General features: G+C 42.7%; 1 protein-coding gene across 1 annotated transcript in view; it reads right to left on the bottom strand.

Moving 5' to 3' along the window:
• Positions 1-2,949: 2,949 nt before the first annotated feature.
• RSPH3 (radial spoke head 3) overlaps positions 2,950-17,775 on the bottom strand; it is a 35,349-nt gene continuing 20,523 nt past the window's right edge. The window contains exons 8-9 of the mRNA XM_087719132.1: positions 17,186-17,380; positions 2,950-3,576 (exon numbers count right to left, since the gene is read on the bottom strand). Of these exons, the coding sequence (XP_087575258.1) occupies positions 17,208-17,380 (173 nt within the window). The 3' untranslated portion in view covers positions 2,950-3,576; positions 17,186-17,207. The remainder of the gene's footprint in view (positions 3,577-17,185; positions 17,381-17,775) is intronic.

Below are 17,775 nucleotides of genomic sequence, written 5' to 3'. Positions count from 1 at the left end.
AAAACAGAACCTTCCTTAAAGTGGTATTACCGTGTTTCCCCGAAAATACGACATATCCTGAAACTAAGGCCATGCCACATTTTTCAGGTGGGCAAAAATATAAGTCCCCCCCAAAATAAATCCCCTGGACAACCCCACTCTGGCCAGGCAGAGTGCCACTCACCAACCTAGCAGTATCCCAAAGGCACCAAGCCGCAGGAACCAGGGAGCAAAGGCACTCGCATTGCTTGGCGCCTTTGGGATACTGCTAGGTCGGTGAGTGGCGGCGTGCCCAGCTGGAGAGGGGGTTTCCCAGGCGGCTGTTCCGCTCCCCGATCGCACACCTCCCAGCTTCACAATGCCCTGGCACAGCTCTGCTGCGTTCTACTGGAGGCTGACAGCTTCACTGCATTCCTTCTTTTGTCCAGGGAAGCCCCTTGTAAAAAACCCCATGAGTTCAACTGGTGAGTTTTTTTTAACAAGGAGCTTCACTGGATGAAAGGGCGAGGAATGCAGCAGAGTTGTCAGCCTCTGGTAGCAGTAGGACACGCATCTCGCTTCTCCCCCCTCTGCTACCCCTCATTAAAGGGACATCAGGAAAGGGAAGCAGGCAGGCTCCCTTTACCATTGGTGTGAGGTGGGTGGTGTTGGGCCGCAAGGCCTTTCCAGGTCTGTTGCAGTCCTCGCCATTGTGTCCAGGGAAGCCCCTGGTAAAAAAAAACCCTTCTCGTGAGTTCAAGAAGTTTGATTGAACTTGCAAGAAGTTTTTTTTTTTTTTTTTTAACCAGCGGCTTCCCTGGACACAATGGCGAGGAACGTGATGGAGCTGGAAAGGTAAAAGGCACACCTTGCTTCTTCCTGCCCCAGAAAATAATAAACTCTCCCCCTATAATAAGCCCAAGGCCATATTTCATGGGGCAAAAGAAAATAAGACTCTTTCTTATTTTCGGGGAAACACGGTATCTATATACAACTTCTTTCAAAACAAGATTTATCAGGCATGTTCATTTTAAATGTGTAATGGTTGATGGAATCCTAAGTACTTTAATTATTTAGATTATTATATTTTTCCAGCTTAGTATCTATGTTATGATGTTATAGTGTTATAGTGTATTTTTTTACTGCTTTTTTTGGAACTGCTTTTCTATACTACTTCTGTTATTCCAATGCTTTAACTAGAATATATATTTACATTTAAAAGCATTTTAAATAATTATTTCTGGGGATTGACAGGTTGGTGACCGCTTCTAGAGTAAAAATACAAGAAAGAAAAATAAGTCAGACCTCTTTGCACGGACAAAGAAATATTTTATATTGTCCTTCTCTTAGCAACACTACATTCCATATGAACGAACTGTTAACAATACTCTAAAACAGGGGTGTCAAACTGGCAGCCTGCGAGTCGGATGTGTCAAGTGCTGGCTCTACCCCAGTGGTGGGTTCCGTTCTGGATCCCATTCCAGTGCAGGTGCTGTACGCGCTGTGCACATGCGCGGAAGCGCTGAAGACTTAAAAGATCGGTAAGGAGCTGGGGCGGGTGGATGAGAATGGTATCCGGTGCTTGGGACAAGTTCCAGTACACCCGTACCAGGGTGTACCACCTGCAACCCACCACTGTTCCACACACACCCCCGGTTTAGTGAAGGGGAAAAAAGTCCCGATATGTCATATGTCACCGCCGTGATGATGCGGGCTTGACACCCCTGCTCTAAGATTATTCAAATATTGTACAGGCAGTCCTTGACTTACAACAGTCCATTTCGTGTCCATTTAAAGTTACAACGGCACTGAAAAAAGTGACTTACAACCATTTTTCATGCTTCCAACTGTTGCCGTATCCCCATGGTCACGTGATCAAAATTCAGACACTTGGCATCTGACTCATATTTATGACGGTCATAGCATCTTGGGATCATGTGATTCCCCTTTGTGACCTTTTGATAAGCAAACTCAATGAGGAAACCAGATTTTATTTAACAGCAGTGTTATTAACTTAATGACTCCAATGATTCTCTCAACAACTATGGCAGGAAAGGTTGTAAAATGGGGCAAAACCCACTTAACAAATCTTTCACTTAACAACAGAAATGTTGGGTTCAATTGTGATTGTACCTATACGCCTTTTAAAAAAATATTGGATGTTCACTAGCCAGCGGATCCAAAAACATGCACCAGATTGAGAACCTGTCATGAGAATTTTTATCATCCAATGAAGTTTACATCATACAGCCGTCATATCATATTTGTTTTTACTGAAGTAATCTGAAAAGTGCAGATATGATTACAAGCTTAATAAGATTTGCAAATACAAAAGCAGCAGAAATGTTCTAGTATTAAAAACATGACCTTGTGGGAATCAAGAGTAGAATATACTTTTTAAAACTGGTCAAACAGCCATCTTTGTTTTTTTTATTTTTCATGGTCTTGACTTTATATCAAAAAGATAAGCCAAGGGGCATTTCCTGATGTCAAAAAGGAGCTATGGATACTGATGGCATGTACCTCTTCTTGGTGTTCCACATGTAGGAAATGAAATACTGTATACTATTATGTAACTGAACTCAGTGTATTGCTAGTTGCAAGGAATTTCATTTGTCCTGAAACTGTTCCATCAAATGTTTCTTTTAACCAGTTTCATTCTAGCTGGTACCAAACAGAGCTAATTTATTTAGTCTTAAGTGTTTTCAGCATGTCTGAATGCTTTAATTCCCATGTTTATGAAGGAACCCACATTTGTCATTTACCATTTTTGTTACAACTTTCACACAATTGGACAAGTGACCTTGAAATGCTAACAGGAAGTCAGCAGAATAATCTCTCTAAATCTTGTTTTTTCTTTCTAATTGACGTTTTGAAAAACAAAACTGCAAACACGGAACCATTGTTGTACTTTCTATAAATATGGCTGTGCATATAGTCCTCAACGGAATAGAAAATAATACAAAAATAGTGGTGTGAAAATAAGTTTATTCTACAATAGATGCATTTGCCATAATATAGCTACAAGCATGTTATAGATGTCTATCAGTCCATTAGAAAGGAAGATAGTAGTTTTCAGGGTAACATTTAAATGCAATTTAGTTTCATTATAGAATAAAGGCTGTATAATCAAGTAAATATTTTTTCCAGTATATTTGTTATAAAATCTCTTAATCTCTTCCCTTAAAAATGGCTTAACAAAAGAAATTAGCATGTAATTATTAAAATCAGTAACAGATAAAAAGAGCATACTGTAATGAAAGATTAGTATAGACTTGGTGGACAACATGAGACTTAACAAATTAAGCTAATTTAAATCATTTTAATTTTAATGTGTATAATTTAATATGGCTAAACCCAAATTTTCTCCACATATTGGAAAGTGACATTGTTACAGGAAATAGTATACTGTATTCCCATATGTCTCAATTACAGAAGATTATTATAGAGATAAAGGCAAAATAATAGCTACAATGACAAAGGTTTAAAACAAAATACCCAGTTTAAAAAAATAGCATTTGAAAAATAGCATTTGGTTTAATGTTTGCCAGAATAACAGCTTTCTTCACAAGTACTCAGTAGATTCTCCCAAATGATTATATACAATCTTTTTAGATTCTGTGGAGACATAAAACATGCAAAAAATAATTTAACATTGGTCCTTTAAAAAAACCAAACAAATTATACTATTTGGGTTACATACAATGCAAATAAGGTGTCTGTGGTTTTAATCACTTTTTAAGAAGTTCATTATTTAGTTGTTTCTAAAGTCTGAGTTTATATGTTGGATAAGAACAAATTATTAATAGAAAATGACACTAGAGTACTTAATTAATAGTGCTCAATATATATCACAATCCAGCCAAAAGTTGGCAAGATTTTGAAGGTTTACTGAGCTCTGTAAGAAAAAGTTAAACAAGTGCTAAATTCTCCATTGAATGTTATCTTATATATTTCTTAACTTTGACCGGACAGTCCTCATAGTGTATACATTGTTTTTACAGAACTATATGTTGGGTAAACATCCCACACTATTTTATTAAACAGGGACTATTATAGGTATAGGGACATGACGGCTCAGTGGCTAAGATGCTGAGCTTGCCGATCAGAAAGGTCGGCAGTTTGGCAGTTCGAATCCCTAGTGCCACATAACGGAGTGAGCTCCTGTTACTTGTCCCAGCTTCTGCCAACCTAGCAATTCGAAAGCATGTAAAAATGCAAGTACAAAAATAGGAACCACCTTTGGTGGGAATGTAACAGATTTCCATATGCCTTCGCCGTTTAGTCATGCCCACTGCAAATGACCACTGAGATGTTTTTGGACAGTGCTGGCTCTTCAGCGTTGAAATGGAGATGAGCACCACCTCCTAGAGTTGGAAATGGCTAGCACATATATGCGAGGGAAACCTTTACCTTTATTATAGGTATAACAGTCAAGTAGATTGATGGCTAAGAGTTCAAAATTAAAGTTTATGCTTTATTAAGGTGACTGATAATGATGGTTAGATGGACTACTAATAACTGAGAAACAATTTTGTGATTGGAAAGACAAAACAAACCTGTAATACCTTATCTGGCAAATGGACACCCATCTAAATTAGCTTAAAATACATAGCAATAAATAGCAATATTGCAGTCTGGTGGATTTTCTCTTCAGGGTTTAGACTGTTTTCATTCAGTGCTTCCATGCACTGTTTGTAATTTTCTGCCCATTAACCTACTCAATCACTGCTGAGCTGTTTACTTTTCTTCTTCTTAAATGTTTCTTTTAATACTCCTGCAAGGGCTGAATGAAATTTTCCCCTTGCTGTTCTCTCATTTGGATGGGTGGTTCTGATTTGACTATACAAGTTAGTTTGTCCTCAACCTTCATCCTAAGGTGGAGGAAAAAGGTTCCCATTTAGACAAGAAGGGTGGGTCCGCAGAGTCAGCAAAAACAAAAATTTGAAGGCTGAAATGGAAAGAATGTGGAGAGGTTCTGGCTATATTTAGTTGCAAGAGGCTGGTGGTATCCAACTTTCTAGTAGAGAAGAAGCTGTAAAAGATACATTTCAGGATTTCAACGCAGGAGATCTGTTTGCTTCCAATATACTTATCCTACATATTTGCAAATAAAGCAAATATTACAAATCTTGCATCCCTTTCTGAGTAACAACCCAACTGGCTGAATTCCTGCATCATATTAAACAGTGGCTTGTTTAAATATGGCTTTTATATAGTATGCTAGTATACTACTAGCAGTGTAGCAGAAATCTCCACCTGGAAACCCAATGTACATAGAAACAGTAAATTTTCAGATAGGATACATATGACAAATATGTATAATAATTAATCTTTTTAATAATTCACTTTCAGACTTTGGTTTATAACTTCATTAACAGTTAGCACATTGCTGAGAGAGTAGTCTCAGTTGGCATACGAGGCTGAACAAGGTGGGACTGTTTGTAGTTAACAATTAAACTAATTTCCTGCAGTGGAATTCAGCCATGTTCTTTCAAGTAGCTATGCTCTTCTTGAAGTGCTGGCCCGCTAACAGGAATATCCTCAAGGCCCGTGATGGTGAACTTATGACACCTGTGCGAGAGATGGCATGCAGCGCCCTCTCTATCAGCACATAAGCCATCTCCCCAGCTCAGCTCCACCTCACAAGCGCGTGCCTCCCACCGGGCAGCTGGTCTTCAGTTCTCTGCTGCGCATGCATGAGGGGGTGTATGCGGGGGGCGCACACACATGCGTGGGGAGGTGAGGTGCATGCGGAGGGCATGCATGTGCAGGGGCGCATGCGCATTGCATTTCGGGGAGTCACGCGCTTTGGGCACTTGGTCCAAAAAAGGCTAGCCATCCTTGGCCTAGGCATTAGAGCAGCAGCTTCCAAACTTTTTGGCACCAGGGTCTGGTTCTGTGGAGAAAGGGTTTTCCATGGACCAGAGGGGATGTGGTTTTGCATGCTGTCTGCATCCTGTAGATGGAATTTTTCTTGTTTGCGTAGCCCAGTTTCTGGCATGCTGCAGCCCGGTGCCAATCTATGGACCAAGGGTTTTGGACCTCTGCATTAGACAGAAGGCAAGTTGTACTAAAGAGTTAGTACAATTGGGCTAGAGTGCTTCATGAAAACCCCTAACTGGCACAAGTTAAGGCTCCTTATATGGTTAAGCATGGCTCTAACATCTCTAGCATAGATATATTTAAGGACCAGAGGGAGATATAAGGTGTTTTCCACATTGCCTTGTTTTTAGTTTTAAAAAGTACTGGATATCCTAATGCAGTGGTTCTCAACCTGTAGTCTGTGACCCCTTTGGGGGGGGGGGCGTGATGCCATCACAGGGAGTCCACGAAGGCTGGAAGAACTTTTATGATTTAAATCTGGAGTTAAGTCTTGGTGTTCTGTGGCTATGGTTCATGGCCACACAAGGTATCTAAAGGCGAGTTGAAGAAAAAGTTGAGAACCACTGTCCTAATGTATCATGCGCATATGATAGTGTGTGCATGGCTAGATTAATGCACACTATTCCCCTGTGCCTTAATTCATTTTAATCGTAGTTCATTGACTATGCCACAAAGGATGGATTTACCGTTTACGTTAAACTGCAGTTTTCTTAGCTATGATTTATTGACTAAACGCAACTGGCTGGGTTCTCATTTTGTAATCAATTATATAAAAGCACAATGGCTGGCTTCACATATTAATGAAATATGTGACTCCAGTCTATGCACGAATGAGTTAGGGCTAGTGCATGGGTGTCAAACTCCCAATGTCACGCTGATGTCATGTGACGTTTTGTAACATTTTCCACATTTGCGGAGCTGGGCGGGCATGGCCTGCATGCGACGCATTTGGCCCATAAGCTGCCAGTTTGATAGCCCTGGGCTAGTAGATCAGGGTCCAATAGTCCTTTAGATTTTTGTAGCCCAGCATGGAAGAAATGTAAATTTTCTAGGCGAGTGAGAAAAAAATGTTTTGATATGATTTACTGCCTCATCTGCCAATCTTCTATCTGGGAAATTGTGACTTAATGAAACTTAAGCGAGATTTTGCCAAGCAAACTTGGGTGGGGGAAATGAAAGTCTGATTTGACTTCTTCTGGAAAGATTCACACAACATACTTGGCTAAAATATGGTTGGCTAATATATGGTATAATAGTGCATAATACCCCGTGGATAATTTAACCATGGGTAAGCTTCATTTTTCTGTCACTTTCTGTATACTATCTGTATTCACTATTAGCAGCACTCTACGTCAGGGGTGTCAAATTGGCGGTCAGTTTGCCAGATGTGTCACATGCAGGCCATGCTCATCCCGGGTTTGCAAAGGAAAAAAAACCTCACAAAACATCACATGATGGCAACATGTTTCATAGGTTTGACACCTGGGCTCTAGGTGTTTAAGTAAATTCTCATGTTTTAAACAGATTAACAGAGTTGGAAGGGATCTTGCAGGTCATCTAGTCCACCCTCCTGCCTCTACATCTGCCTCTACCTAGGATCCTGGTTATGAGGTGAGAGCTCCACCTCTAGGCGACAGAGACTAGACATTTTCTTCTCAAGAAGATGAAAATGGATTTATTAAAGGCTACACTTAAGAGGGTCATGTAAATGTGTGCAGTTCAGCACTAAGCAATTATTACTACATGACACACAAAACTGTTAACTGTTAAGACTATATTCCCATAAATTCATGGGACTTCTGTGAGTCTTCTTGGTCTTTCTGACTAGGCATGCCTAATACAGTTAATGAATGCCACAACTTCAGCCACCCAGAAAATATATTGCATGCTTAAGAACACAGAAGTATAGTTTGCTTCTAATAATTTTACTGACATCTAGTGGTAACACTTGCAGAAACTCTTGAGAAATTATTAATTTAGAATTAGAATTTCATTAAAGGCAATATCCAGTCATGGTTAAAAAATAATAAAATGCATTCATTCTTATTCCACTCCAGAAATACCCTGGATGTTTGCTAAATATTTCATCTTTATTACTTCTGTTAATGCTCCCCCCCCCCCCACAATTTTAGTTGTGTAAAAATCTATCCTATATTATCCTCCATTGCAAATACGATTTTATACAGCTAAGCTTAATTAATGCGAAACATATGAAAATATACAGGTAGTTATTGTCTTATGACCACAATACAGTTCAGAATTTTGGTTATAAGTTACTGAAGTAAAAATGTTGAAGCACTGTGTGATAGGACATAATTTTATAAACATTTTAATGAAGGTCATAAAATAAGTCATTGTGGTCCTTAAGTGAACTATATGCTTATTAAGCAAATCAATTCTCCCAGATGGCCTTCCCCCTCCAGAAACTGGCAAAAAACCCATCACAAATTGTGGTCATGTGAGTCATATGACCGCAGAATGCTGCAACTGGTTGTAAGTGCAAGTCAGTTGCCAAGCACCAAAATGTGATCACGTGACCAGAGTGACAGAGGTCAGAATTTCAAGGATGACTTACCGTATTTTTCAGAGTATAAGATGCACTGGAGTATAAGACGCACCAAGGTTTTGAATTGGCAAATAAAAAAAAAAAGTAGGTAGGTAGATAGAGGAAGAGAGAGGGAGTGAAATACAATAGGTAGGTAGGGAGAGAGAGTAGGTAGGTAGAGGGATAGAGAGAGACAAATAGAAAGAGAGAGAGAGAAAGAAATACAGTAGATAGGTAGGGAGAGAGAGAGAGAGAGAGAGAGAGAGAGAGAGAGAGAGAGAGAGAGAGAGAGAGAAGGTAGGTAGGTAGATGTTTCCAGTTGTATTTATTCATGTGCAGGAGAAGGAAATCGCTGACAATCTGCAGCACCTAACTTTGTTCCTGCTGTAATTCTCATCAATCAATTAAAGAGCTTTCCAAAAGGGGGAAAAAAGTTTTGCACTCTGCAAACCTCCCAAAAATGGCCCGTTTTCGTAAAAATGGGCCCGTTTTTTTTTCAAATAAAAGGCATGAATAGCCTTGGAGGGGCTTGCAGAGTGCTCCTGGGGGAATGGGGTGGAAACGAGCAAAAAACGGCCCATTTTCTGTGAAAATGGGCCCATTTTTTGTTTAAAAAATTGCATGTATAGCCTTATGAAGGCTTATAGAGTGCTGCTGTGGGCTGTGGGGGGCAAAACATGGCCCATTTTTTGCTTATTTCTGCCCTCCCCAGCCCCAGGAGCTCTCTGAAATCTTCCATAAGGGTATGCACGGACATTTTGGTGAAGGGGGTGAGGCTTCAGGAGGCAAAAAAACGCTGTATTCAATGTATAAGATGCACCCAGTTTTTCAACCTCTTTTTTGAGGAAAAAAGGTGCATTTTATACTCTGAAAAATACGCTACTTGTAAGTAGCTATTTTGAAGTCATCATAACTTTGACGGTCTTTAATGACCGGTTGTAAGTTGAGGACTACCAGTAGTGTTTTATTGATCTTTCCTTTGTCAGGTTTTCATTTTCATGTCTCAATCAGGGCAAGAAATTGCACACATGCACATACCCTTTTGTTTGAAACAGTACCAGAACAAGTTGAAATGTGACCATGGAAGAGATTTTTTTCTCATTGAAGTTAATCACTATTTGTCGGCAGGTGCCCAAGTGAAGCCAACTCTGATCCCACAAAATTTACAGCCCCAATCATGAATCTGTTTCCCCCCTGTCCCCCCACGATGTGCCGTCAATCACATTAGCCAACATGGCAATTTCACGGGTTGTAGAGACCTCTTCCCTCAGGTGGAATGTGCATCTGTCTTGTGCTGCTGTGCTGTTTCATTGGTTTCCCATCAACCATTTCCTATGACAACTTGAGAGCAGGCCAGGGATGCTTTGCGAATTGACAATTTTACCTTTTATGAGTTACAAACAAGCACATTGCTTGGATTCAAACTTCTAAACAATAGTTTTCTTCCAGGGCTCCTTTCTGGGAGACCCACTATTGTTAGCAAGTATGGAGGGTTAGGATGTTCTCTGGTTCAGGATAAGGAAAATAGTTAGTGGTAGCAATAAAAGGGAAGTTGGATAAAATTAGGGCAGCAAATCAGGATTTCAAATCAGAAGTTGCAGGTGCTTTATCACTGGAAGTTTTTAAGAAAAGACTGGCCAGCCACCTATCTGAAATGGTGTAAAGTCTCGTGATTGAGCAGGCTGTTGGACTTCACTAGAAGTTCTCCAAGGTTCTTTCCAGCTTTATTCTCATTGATTGATTGCTTGATTGGGTGAAAAATATCCCACAAAGTTATGTAGAAAATTCTTAACGTATTTTTCAGAGTATAAGACGCATCGTAGTGTAAGATGAGCCACAATTTTGAAGAGGCAAATTTTTTAAAAAACGTTTTTGCACTCTGCAGACCTCTCCAAAATGGCCCGTTTTTCACAAAAACGGGAGCGTTTTTTTTTCAAAAAAAGGGCATGAATAGCATTTAGGAGGTTGTAGAGTGCTCCTGGGGGGTGGGAGTGAGGGGAAAATGAACAAAAATGGCACATTTTCTGCAAAAATATGCCTGTTTCCCCCCCAAAATGGCATGAATAGTCTTTACGGTAAGTCTTTGCTGCCATCTGAAGATTATCTGGATTTTTATACTCCAGATCTGGCTGTCCTAATTTGAAAATTCTCAGCTCCCTCTTCCAGGAAGAAAAAAAAAGTTGGGACCCACTTCACTCTGCATATGAAAAAGCATTTGCAAAAGTGGCATCTAGCTATTAATAAGGACCATGTGAACAATGTGTAATTCCCACAGCCCAATTCATTGGCAGCACAAAACTGTTTCTGTTCTGCATTATTTTAGTTGTATCTACAGAACTATCTACAGGTAGTCTTTGACTTACGACCACAATTGAGTCCAAAATGCCAAGGTTGGGAAACACTGATTTGGAGATCAGTCTCTATTCTGTTTTTATTCTCTTTTTAACTGTTAGCTGCCCAGAGTTATACATATGAGATGGGTGGCCACGCAAAACAAATAAACTTATTAACCAGAAAATCCATATAGTCTTTCAGCTTGTCTTATTTTGCTAAATATGCAAGGTGGTACATTTGTCTTAACATTCTGAAGACACTTCATTTTTCACATTTCTGTATGGCTTATGTTCCTCAAAGAGTAAGACATTTGTCAATGTCTACAGCATTTCCATGACTACTATCAACTTGAGGAGGAGGGGGCGGAAATGCCATGCATACTTTTGGCCAGAGTAAAAGTCTCATATTTCTGTACTGGGATGTGAATGCGCATGTCCCAAACCCTGCCATAACATCCTGTTGGAGGGGAGGGGACACAGGGGTAAAGTTCAGATGCCATTAAGTGGGATTTACTTTCGGCTCCACAGAAGTCCATGCCAAGATGTTAGTCCTAATAAATGAATGTATTTTCTTTGAACTTTGTCTGGAGGCTCGTAAATTAATTAGGGCAACTCTTGGAAACTTCACAGAGAGCCGAAACTGACTTTAAAAAAATCTATTAAGATTTCTGGGTTTCCTGAATCTTGGGCTCTCCGAGCACTCCCCCAACATTTGGGGTGCTTGGAGGGTAAATCAGGCAGCTGGAGGTATGCGGCAATGCCAAGCAGTGATGTTTTCTCCAGCAGCAGAAGCAAGACAAGATGAGTACTTTCGGAAATCAACCCCTAAAGCAGCTGAGCTGGAATTCCCTTGCCCTAGTCCCCAGATACAGGGAAGAGTCTCAAGCAAGCTGGCAAGGGTGGACTGGAGGTGGGACTAGAAACAAGCCAGGCTCCCAAAGCCCCAGATGGAATCCCTAGGGAGTGCAAAAGAGGAACAGAGGGAGGATCTTGATCAGGCCACCCTTGCTGATGAGGGGCCATCATGCTGCCCAAAAGAGAGGAGAGGGATATCTGATCCTGTTGAGGGAAGGAGATGCAGACTGGAGCGCAGCCCCCTCCCCCTCCTGATAGAAGGAGAAGGAGCCCAACATGGCAACTAATGCCTCTCCCACGCAGTAGGCAGGCTGCCAAGAGCAGGCAACTCCCTCCCTCTCTCCGAACTAGGAGTGAAGACGATGGCCAGACATATCAGGCGCAAGCATACAGAGGCCAACAGGAGGTTGGAGGAGTAGGGCTGAATGACCTGCCCCAATTCAGGGGAAAGTTTGACGGAGATTCAGATCAGCTAGCCCTATTCTTGATTCAGCTGATATCCATCTAGAACACTATGGGCACCTCTACCCTCCCCCAGAACCATGGTGAATGCTATCGCAGAGGGTCTAGAGGGAGAAGCAAGGGAATGGCTAGCAGCCCTCCACAAGAGGAGAGCCCCCCAACTGCAAGACATAGATGACTTCCTGTGACTGCTAGAGGCCAGGTTTGAAGAGGGGGAGGAGGAGGACCCATATGTGGAAGAGGAACTCAGCAAACTAAAGCAGAGGGGCCGCCCTATCAAAGAGCACATCTGTGAATTTAGGAGGGTCATAGGAAGGCTACTCCCTTTACCAGAGCGACTGCTGGTGCATTTCTTCAGAACAAGCCTGGACAAGCAAATTGCCCAGGTAACCGCATACCATGACTTCCCAAATCAACTCTCTGAGTGGTTCTGTGTAGCAACAAAAGTCGACAGCGGGCTGCGTGCCAACGACACAAGAAAGCAACGAAAGAGAGGGGTCAACCTGACCTGAAACCACCCAGCTGGCGGGGAACCACAGCACCACAGCAGGCCATGAGACCAGCCCTCCCTCGAAGTCCACTGAAATGCTACAGATGCAGGGGGATGGGCCACATAGCAGCTGCATGCCCAACGCCAGCCCCCAAATCAAGGCCAGACCCACCGCCCAGGGCGCAACCAGAACAAGGCCCCAAACGGACTACCAACAGGTCCGGAAAAGACCTCCAGGCTGCAGACGCCCCTTCCCCCTCAGGCGAAAGTGGAGGAACCCCAGGAAATGACAACCAGCTGCCTGAACCATATGACAGCGAGGACAAGGGAGAAAATGACGAATGGTGAGAATGGTTTTTTTTTTAAATTTTTTGTCTGTATCCCCCTTCCCTGGTTTGAGTTGTGAGCCGCCCTGAGTCCCCTTTGGGGGAAAAGGGCAGCATATAAATATAAATATAATAAACAAACAAACAAACAAACAAACAAACCCTTTCCTTTTTCCAATGTGTCCCACAGCCCCAAAAACAGGAAACCAGGGGGATTTTCAAGCCCTAATAGACTCAGGCTGCACAAGGTGCTTGATTAACTAACCACAATCCTGAAACTGGGAATCTGAGCAAAAAGACTGGCCCACCCGATCCGGTTCGAGTAGGTCGATGGGTCCCTAATGAGAGGAGCCTATGCCACCCACCTGACTGAACCAGTGAGACTAGAGCTAGCGTATCATTGGGAAGTAATTTGATTCATAATATCCCCCAAAATGACAGATGCAGTCATACTGGGAGTTTCCTGGGGAAGTGGGGACAAGTGGGGACCGACCATCTGGTGGCAAGGGGGTACACGCAGACTTAGGATATCAAGGGGCCCCCAACCCCTCCCACACCAGCAAGCAGAAACACCACCCATGCTGGAAACCCCCCAAAAGAGCCCACAAGAACAACTGGCAACCACATCTGACAAAACCCCAGAGGCCAAACTGATTCCGATTGAATATCAGGACCTTGCAGAACTATTCAGCGAGGCCGAGTGCCATGTTCTGCCTCCACACCGGGAGACAGACTGTGCTATCACACTCATTCCCGGGGCAAAACTACCCAAGCCAAAACTATACGCCATGACACCCCAAGAAATGCAAGAGATGCGCAAATACATAAACAAAAACCTAGCAAGGGGGTTCATTGAGCCAGCCAAGCCACGGGTTGCAGCACCAGTCCTCTTCAAAGAAAAAAAAAAGATGGAACTATGAGGTTGTGTGTGGACTTTCGAGGGATAAATGGGTGTGTGTACACAACCTATACCCCCTCACTTTCATGAAGGACATGCTATCTCATCTGCCAAGAGAAAAGTCTTCACCAAACTAGACCTCAGAGAAGCATACTACCGAGTACATATCAGAGAGGGAGATGAGTGGAAAACAGCGTTCAACTGCCCCCTAGGGAGCTTTCAATTCAAAGTGATTCCTTTCGGATTGCAGGGGCCCGCAGCGGTATTCATGCAGTTAATAAATGAGGTGTTGCACGAGCACTTCTAGAAGGGGGTCCTCGTCTACCTAGATGGCATCCTTATCTACACTGAAACCATGGATGACCAAGTACCCCTGGTCCACCAAGTACTGAAAAAACTTCTGCCAACCAACCTGTACGTCAAGGTGTCAAAATGTGAGTTCCACCATGCACGGTTAGACTACCTGAGTTACCGAGTGTCAAATGAGTGAATAGAGATGGACCCAGCCAAAGTGCAAGCCATCTTAGGCTGGCAACCCCCTCGCACCCGCAGACAACTACAAAGTTTCCTAGGTTTTGCGAACTTCTACAGGCAATTCATCCCCTCCTTTGCAAAAATTGCCAAACTTCTAACAGATCTCCTGAAGACAGGGAGCCCAGGAACGAAACCCCATCTGGGACAACCACTACAGTGGGACCTAATCTTCCAAGAGGCGTTCAAAATACTAAAAGGAGCCGGTGCTGAAGCATCTGACCCCGAGCAGCCTTTCGTGATCCAGGCAGATGCCAGTGACATGGCAGTGGGAGCAGTGCTACTCCAAAGAAACAACCAAAGAAACTTACAACTCTGCACCTACACCTCCCACAAGTCCACAGACACAGAGAAACGATAGGCCACATGGGAAAAGGAGGCTTTCACAGTGAGAGGGGCACTGCTAACTTGGAGACACCTGTTGCAAGGGGGGCAGAAACCATTCAAAGTCTGGATCGACCACAAAAATCTAGAGGTGCTTAGGACCCCACAGAAGCTATCACCCAAACAAGTCCGATGGGCTCAATACTTCAACTGTTTTGATTTTGATTTAAAGCACATTCCAGGGGGGAGGAACTTTCTAGCTGACGCCCTCTCCCGCATGCCTCAGCACAAATGCAAACGGGAGCACGTAGTGAATACCATCATTCCCTCTACCCAAACTTCTGCCCAAGTGACCACCAGATGGCAATGCCATGACTGGCAAGACCGACTTGTAAGTGACCTAACCACGAGGCTCAAACCTGAACTGCTAGCAGACCCCCTGGTTCCAAAACAACCAACACATCTTGACAAAGAGAGATGACCTTGCAGGGAAGGAGACAAAACTCTATGTCCCAGAATTCCTACATACCCTAATTCTCCAGAGGAGTCATGATGCCAAACCAGCAGGCCATTTTGGGTTCCTAAAGACTTTACACTTAGCCCAGAGGCAATTCTGGTGGCCTGGCATGAAGAAAGATGTAGATAGTTATGTGAAAAGTTGTACCATCTGCGCCACAATGAAGAGATGACCAGGAAAACCCCCTGGACTACTGCAAACAGTAGCAGAGCCAACGAGGCTGTGGGAGGAGATCGCAATGGACTTTATAGTAGAGTTGCCAAAAAGTGGGGGCAACACGGTGATTTGGACTGTAATAGACCTATTCTCCAAACAGGCACACTTCATAACCTGTAGCGGACTACCCTCAGCTCACAAGCTGGCTAAATTGTTTGTGAAGCATATCTACCGACTGCATGGAGTACCTCGAAGAATTATCTCAGACAGAGGGGTCCAGTTCACGGTTAAGTTCTGGAGGGAGTTCCTGCAGTCCATTGGATCATCTCAGCATCTTAGTTCAGCTTTTCATCTGAGCACCAATGGGGCAGTAGAGAGAGTGAATGCCATGGTGGAGCAGTACCTGAGGTGCTATGTGAACTATCAGCAGTCCAATAGGGCAGACCTTTTATCTTTTGCTGAGGTGGTGTACAATAATGCTGTTCACAGTCGCACAGGACTCACACCATTCAAAATAGTGAGCGGTATGGATTTCGTCCCAATGCCTGAGTATGCAAAGGATCCCCCCTCCTCAGTCAGCTTGGCTGACTGGATGTCGATGCTGAAAGCGACCTGGGAAAATGTCAAAAAGGCACTGGCTAAAGCAACACAAACCTATAAGAAACAGGCAGACAAACACCAAGCTCCACAATGGCCATTCCGGGTGGGTGAGTAGGTTTACTTCTCCACAAAATATTTGAGATTAAAACTGTCTAGCAGGAAACTGGGGCCAAAGTTTATGGGACCTTTCCCCATAGTAAAGATCATCAACCCAGTCACAGTGCAATTGAAACTGCCTCGATTGTTGGGGAAGATACATCCAGGTTTTCATAGCAGCCTCTTAAAACCCGTGATTGGATCCACTCTGAGACCACTACCCCGGGAGACCCCATGCCCTATGGTCATAGGGGGCCAAACCCATTATGAAGTTCAGCATATCCTTGATTCAAGGTGATACAGGAGACAACTCCAATAGGAAGGGCTACCCCTTATCAGAGGCATCTTGGGTGAAAAGTAGAAATATCCAGGCTGATCGCCTTATAGCAAAATTCCATGCAGAAAATTCAAGCACGCCTGGGGGAGGGACACTTCCCTAAGTTATACACCTGTACTCAAATTGCTTTGTTTTACATAGGTCACTTTCAGGAAGTGAGGGGAGCCAGATGTCAACGTCTAAAGTGTTTCCATGACTACTATCAACTTGAAGAGGGGGGAAAATGCCATGCATACTTTTGGCCAGAGGAAAAGTCTCATATTTCTGTACTGGGATATGAATGCGCATGTCCCAAACCCTGCCATAACGTCCTGTTGGAGAATGTGATTAATGACCTCAACCAGAGGGGAGGGGACATAGGGGTAAAGTTCAGATGCCATTAAGTGGAATTTAGTTTCGGCTCCACAGAAGTCCACGCCAAGATGTTAGTCCTAATAAATGAATGTGTTTTCTTTGAACTTTGTCTGGAGGCTCATAAATTAATTAGGCCAACTCTTGGAAACTTCACAACATTACTTAAGGTGTTATTAAGTAAAGCAGGAATTGTAGCAGGTTCTGACCAGTTCTGGAAAACCAGTAGCAAAAATTTTGAGTTGTTTGTGGAACCAGTAACTACCACCTCTGACTGGCCCTACCCTCACCTCTTCTCTGCGTCCCGAGTCTCAGTTGATTGGGAGGAAATGGGGATTTTGCAGTAACCTTCCCGTGGAGTGGGGAGGTAATGAAGATTTTACAGTATCCTTCCCTGGCCATGCTCACCAAACCATGCCCACCAAGCTACACCACGTCCACCAAGCCATGCCCACAGAATCAGTAGTAAAAATGTTTTAATCCCCCCACTGGATTATAGTTTTACCAAATAGATAATTACCTGAACATTTGTGACATCCTCTTTATTGTCTCATCAAAGGTCTTCTGAATTCAGAGGGCTTTTTAAGCATAGCAGCATTCCCAGAAAACACCATTGATGTCTGGATTTGAGGTATTTTATGCAGGGGAGACTTTTGTAGTAATTGATTTTCCTCATAACTGTCCAATCTTTTTTTGAGGACCTCATTGATTAAGCCTGCAAAAGTAATTACCTTAAGTTAATGTTTCCCTGAGTAGATAATCTCTTAACTGTAACAGTTTTGATATTGTATTTTGTTTCAACAACATAGACTCAGGATACACATAATTAAGGAAGGCAATAGAACTGAATAAAAAAGGCATAATTTGAAAGCAACAAGGATAGCAGGTTAATGCTGAAATGTATGTTCAGAAAGAAGTACCGGTAGATAGATAGAAACTAAAGAAATAAGCTGCTGCTGTTTGTTTTGGTTGTTGTGTGTTTTCTGAGCAGTTTTACAATAGAGATATGTAGAATATTGGGCAAGAAACTCCTTGGAGTTTCACATCACCATTTTCAATCTAGAGGTAACATAACATAAGCAGGAAAGAAACCCAAAACTTCACTCCAAA

Source organism: Thamnophis sirtalis, unplaced genomic scaffold (assembly GCF_051295495.1).
Source record: "Thamnophis sirtalis isolate CommonGarterSnake01/CBP01778 unplaced genomic scaffold, rThaSir2_p1.2 scaffold_6, whole genome shotgun sequence".
Classification (NCBI taxonomy): Eukaryota; Metazoa; Chordata; class Lepidosauria; order Squamata; family Natricidae; genus Thamnophis; species Thamnophis sirtalis.
Note: the sequence above shows the minus strand (reverse complement) of the source record. Positions and strands in the feature narration are given on the sequence as shown.